Below are 4,958 nucleotides of genomic sequence, written 5' to 3'. Positions count from 1 at the left end.
GAAAAGAAAAAGAAAACAAAGATTCATTAAGAAACGAAGTTTTAACATATTTAACGCTTTTTTCCCACCATCCTTACAGAACTCGGAGAGATCCATGATGTGGTTATAAGGCAAAATAAAAGTCATTCAAAGGTAGAGGCTCAAAATAAATTAGAAAAGGGAAAACAAAGGTATCGCCGTACAGTGGAACCAAACAAACATATTATAATAATAAATTAGTAAAATTAAAAGATCGTCCGATGTGAAGTTTTGTGTTGATGATGTCATAACTCCTGCGCCGTGTCGAGTGTAACTCGTCACATGTTTTGAAGACGCCGTGTGTGCTGTTCGTCTTTTAGGCTCTGGATTATACTGAACACGGGAAAATATGTCGTTTTTAGAGGACGATTCATCCGACGGCGGAACCGGGCCACGTTCACAACTGGAAAGCTATGTTTTTAGTAAGCCGCGTTTCCTTTGTTTGTATGCAGTGTTTCCGAAACGTTAGCCTCCTGGCTAACACACGTGGACCACTGCAGCCGCTGCAGCGCCTCATGTACACGCTGGGCTTTAACGCCTCATTCATCAAAACTTACAGCCACGAGTTCAGTGTAGAGCCATTCCACGCTTAAAGGCTTCTTTGCTTCGTGTGTTTTATATGGTTCTGTATAGAAACTTTTTTGAATATGGTTCTACGTAGGTGAGCACCAAAAAGGGGTCTTCTGTTGTTACAAACTTGACATCGTGACAATAGAAGAACCCTTTTTGGTGCTAAGTAGAAACGTTACAACACGTTCTCCATCAATCTGAAGCACCATTTCGCCATGTAACTAAAGAACCATGATAACCTAGTTAAGCATGGAATGGTTCTTTGTAGAACTCATAGATCTAAACAGAACCATTCCCTTTCCTAAAGAACCCTTGAAAAAAACATCTTTTTTTAGAGTGTAAGTTACTGTTATGTTCTACTAAGCACTTCAGCTATTTGGTGCGACATTTATAAATGTAATATATGGCTGTTGTCAGAAGAAAACCTTGTATCTCCAAAATGGTAACTTTACAGGAGAAGGAAAAAACATACGTTACTTTTAATGTAAGTCAATGGAACCAGACATTTTTCCAAGTCATTTTGGGCTGTTTCTTTTAATCCAATCTTCATGAAATTTACTCACAGTGTAAGGGGCATCAGGCATTTTCAAATTCTATCAAAAACTGAAAAACGACAAAAATGGAGATACAAGGTTTTCTTCTGACAGCAGCGATATCTAGATGAATGGAAGATGCAGCTTCATGACATGCTGACATAACTACTGAATCTGTGTTCTGTTCTTTGCATCCCTAAGGCTGTGAATTATCTTCTGAAATACCCTTCTACACCTTTCAAGGGGATGAGGAGGAGAATTTGGAGCATTTTCTCGAGCTCCGGACGGTGTGTAAAAGCTTAGCCTTTTGAGTTTTTTTGATAAGGAGTGAAGGATATATGCTCTAAAGCATTGCTTGTCCTTCTCTTTGAACCTGCAGATCTGCCTTGGCGAGGGAGCCAAAGAGGAGAACAATGTGGTGGAAGTGACCGCTATGAACCACCAAGGAAAGAAAATAGCCGTGCCTGTCGCAAATCTTCATTTGTCCTGTCTTCCCATGGTAATCTATTTTGGACAAGTACACAGGATTGCTTCTTCACAAACAATCCAAAAATATAATCTTTTCTGATCTAATCTAAGAAATAAGAGTTCTTTAAGCATTCCAGCTGTGCATCGCCTTACTACTTAGTAAGATGTGAAAACAGAATCTTACTGCATGCCTACATCTTAGTCATGTCCATAAGTAAAGTTTGGGAATGAGATAAAGTTGTTCCCATGCTTTACTAAGTCATGGCCGCAGCTTAACTGTCTAAACTGAATTACCTTGTCCCTGTCCCTTATTAAGTTGTGGTCCCGGTTTAATTGTTTAAACTGAGTTAACATGTTCTCACATTTTACCAAGTTGTGGCCATGACTGAATCTCATTCTCACTCTTAAATAATGCTGCATTTACTCTGCTCTGGCACACCAATGGGAAGAATTGGTTCCATCAAACGCGACCACATGGTGCATGATGGGTTCGGTGGGTTTGGGACCCGTGGAGGTTGCAGCATGTCAAAACGTTGAGCAACTTTATGCAAACGAGTCTGGCTAACACGAGGTGTCTACCTAGTCAGGAAGCAGCTGGTGTTTGTGTGATTGTAGTCTGCAGCTCAAACTATGAAACATTGGTTCCTTTTTTTTTTTTTTTTAAACATTCCAGCACGAAACACATGACTGGTGGCGAAAACGAATATGTTTAAACACAAATTTTAAAATCCAAGCAGGAAAAAGTTTGTTGGATGAAAATAAACCAAAAAAACTGATATTGACTGCAAGTGGTAATGATAAGCTTTTTAAGTTTAACCTTATTCATATTCAAGTATAACCTTTATTCAAAAACAATAGAAGCATTACTTGCATAAATATTGCCTTGGCACGATTTCAGCAAGATTTCAATTAGATTTTGCTGGGAACCCCCTCATAATGCCCACATGCTGGGGGAGGAGGATGCTTTCACGCCCATTGATGCACCAGAGCAATGTAAATGCACCAGAAGTCATGGCCACACATTAACATCACTTTCCCATAAGTAAGCTGTGGCCATACATTAATTTCATTAGGAAGTAATGTCACCAGCGGGGCTCCATACTGTATGCACATTACCAGTTTTGGCCTTTGCAGTCCGCTGCTCCAAGAAAGGCTGCAGTAAAATGTATCAGACAAGTGATCATTAGATTGAATCATTAAATCTCTTCCTGTTTGACCTATCTGGAGCAGCTCAATACTTTTGCCTTGTATTAACATGTTTCATGGCTAGATAAACTTTGGCCACATTCCATTTACCATGTTCAAACAAATGTGGCAGTGTAACCAGATAAGCTCCGATTTTACTTTCTCATATTAAGACACATGTTTCTGTTTTACCTCTGGTGACCCACTGTGAAAATGGTTTCTCACCTGCTACTACCAATGTGTTGATGCTGTCGAGTGAGAGAGAGGCAGATGAGGCTTTTTCTTATAGCAGCTGTAATTACTTATGTAGTTGTTGTTTTTCTGTTTACGTTATTGTTTGCACACAATGTCTTCAAATGTGGTCAAGGTCAGTCTCATAATCTGATCACAATGGTTGTGCTTGTGCCTGTCTTTTCATGTGGTCAAATTAAATTCATGATCACTGAAAATGCATGCTGCTGCAAGGTGTAAACAGCATCTTAGTGGAGAGTGTATTTCCCGTTATTGCAGTACTGACGTCCTAACACTTGGATTTATTGTAATGTCTTTTTCAGGTAAGCTTGGGGGAATTTGAGTTAATGGCACCTGTGACACTGCGCCTGAAATCTGGAAGTGGACCAGTGACTGTTAGTGGATTGCACCTAGTTGGTGAGTGGGAAGAAGATGCCTCATTTCTTTTGGGTTTTTCAAATGGTGTGAGGAAGGCTTCTCTCAAGACTAGGATAAATTTAGCAAAAATAATGTGCTGTGATTTAAGTACTTTGACAAATAAACAAGCACATTTTACATTATTAGCTTACAAAATGTAATCTCTCCTGTTCCTCAGCTTCAGAGAACAATGAAGAGTCTGAAGCGTCCGATGAAGATGAGGACTCTGAGGAGGAAATGCCCTCTATTAAGCCAGCCAAGAAGAAACAGAAGCTGTAGAATCACAAATTTTTATAAAGACATCAGTACATTTTATAGAACATGGTATTCAATAAACTGTTCCATACGCAGTTACAGTGGACTGCAAAATTTGAAGCTTTTTGGTCTTTTTGCCAATTTTGAAAGGTAGTGAGTGGAGAATTATGACCAGCTCAAAGTACCTTTTACTTTTGTGATTCCTTATGTGAAAATGTATCTTTAACACCTCATACTTTAGAATTGAAGTCCAAAATGCTATAATTGCGATTTTTTTTTTGTATTTATAATCACTACAAATTATAGTTCTGCTACAAGCTGCCATACAAAACATATTCCTGGTCTTATGTGTTCTTTATAAAATGACTCCAGTTCAGTGCTTTGGATATTTTGAAAATTGGACGGCCCCATGTTCTACATTTGTGAAAAGGGACATACAGCATTTTGGAATGAAACTGTTTACTTCATTGTGTTTTTACAATGTACAGTGGTTTACTTTTGTTTGATAAAACTGATACAGTTAAGGTAAAGGTTCACTAAGCACTGCTTTTGCATATTTTGGATCACTGCTAGGCTTTGTCTGAGTAGAAACTTCCTTTCCATTCAGTTTTCCCAGATTTTGCCTGTTCTAGTGTCCATGTAGAACCACGTGCTTGTCAGGCCTGCCTGTATATTTTCTGAGGCCATGGACTGCAGATCAGGCAAAATCAAGGAAGATCACAGGACAGGAGTTTCAAGAAGAGTCAGGTTTCAGAAGAAATTTGGACACAGTCCTGGTCACCAAGCAAGGTGGAACCATTCTATATATATATATATATCACTGTTTTGTAATTACTGATATCACAGGTTTTAACGGAAAACTCAACTTACTGTATCTTTATAGACAGTTGGTATGTATTTGCCTTAAGGAAGGTCACCAGCAGTCATTTCTGCAACTGTGTATATGTAATTTTCATTTTTTTTAAAAGACTGATACGGTTGTGGTTTTGAATGAAACATTTTCCCCTTCTTTTACATTTGTAGATTTTATGAATAAACCTCTCACTGTTTAACAAATCTGGTGCAACCCATTACTTGTACCATGCCTCGCTTTGCAAAAAGACATCATGCATTATTAATGAGATAAAATTATGTATTTTAAGGCAGTGTTGTTTGACTATTCAAGCTGTCCTACATGTTAAAAAGTTTAAAATACATTTAAGCTCTTATTTTCTGTTTGGAATTTTGTGTCAGTAACTGCATCTGCAAATGTAAGTGCTGGATTTGAAAAAAATTGCACTT

General features: G+C 38.3%; 1 protein-coding gene across 1 annotated transcript; it reads left to right on the top strand.

Moving 5' to 3' along the window:
- Positions 1–267: 267 nt before the first annotated feature.
- npm3 (nucleophosmin/nucleoplasmin, 3) lies at positions 268–4,733 on the top strand. The gene is made up of 5 exons (XM_017690504.2): positions 268–440; positions 1,323–1,408; positions 1,501–1,620; positions 3,329–3,422; positions 3,601–4,733. The coding sequence occupies exons 1-5, from the start codon at positions 368–370 to the stop codon at positions 3,699–3,701; spliced, it is 474 nt and encodes a 157-aa protein (XP_017545993.1). The 5' UTR covers positions 268–367; the 3' UTR covers positions 3,702–4,733.
- The last annotated feature ends 225 nt before the right edge of the window (positions 4,734–4,958 follow it).

Source organism: Pygocentrus nattereri, chromosome 5 (genome assembly GCF_015220715.1).
Source record: "Pygocentrus nattereri isolate fPygNat1 chromosome 5, fPygNat1.pri, whole genome shotgun sequence".
Lineage (NCBI taxonomy): Eukaryota > Metazoa > Chordata > Actinopteri > Characiformes > Serrasalmidae > Pygocentrus > Pygocentrus nattereri.
Note: the sequence above shows the minus strand (reverse complement) of the source record. Positions and strands in the feature narration are given on the sequence as shown.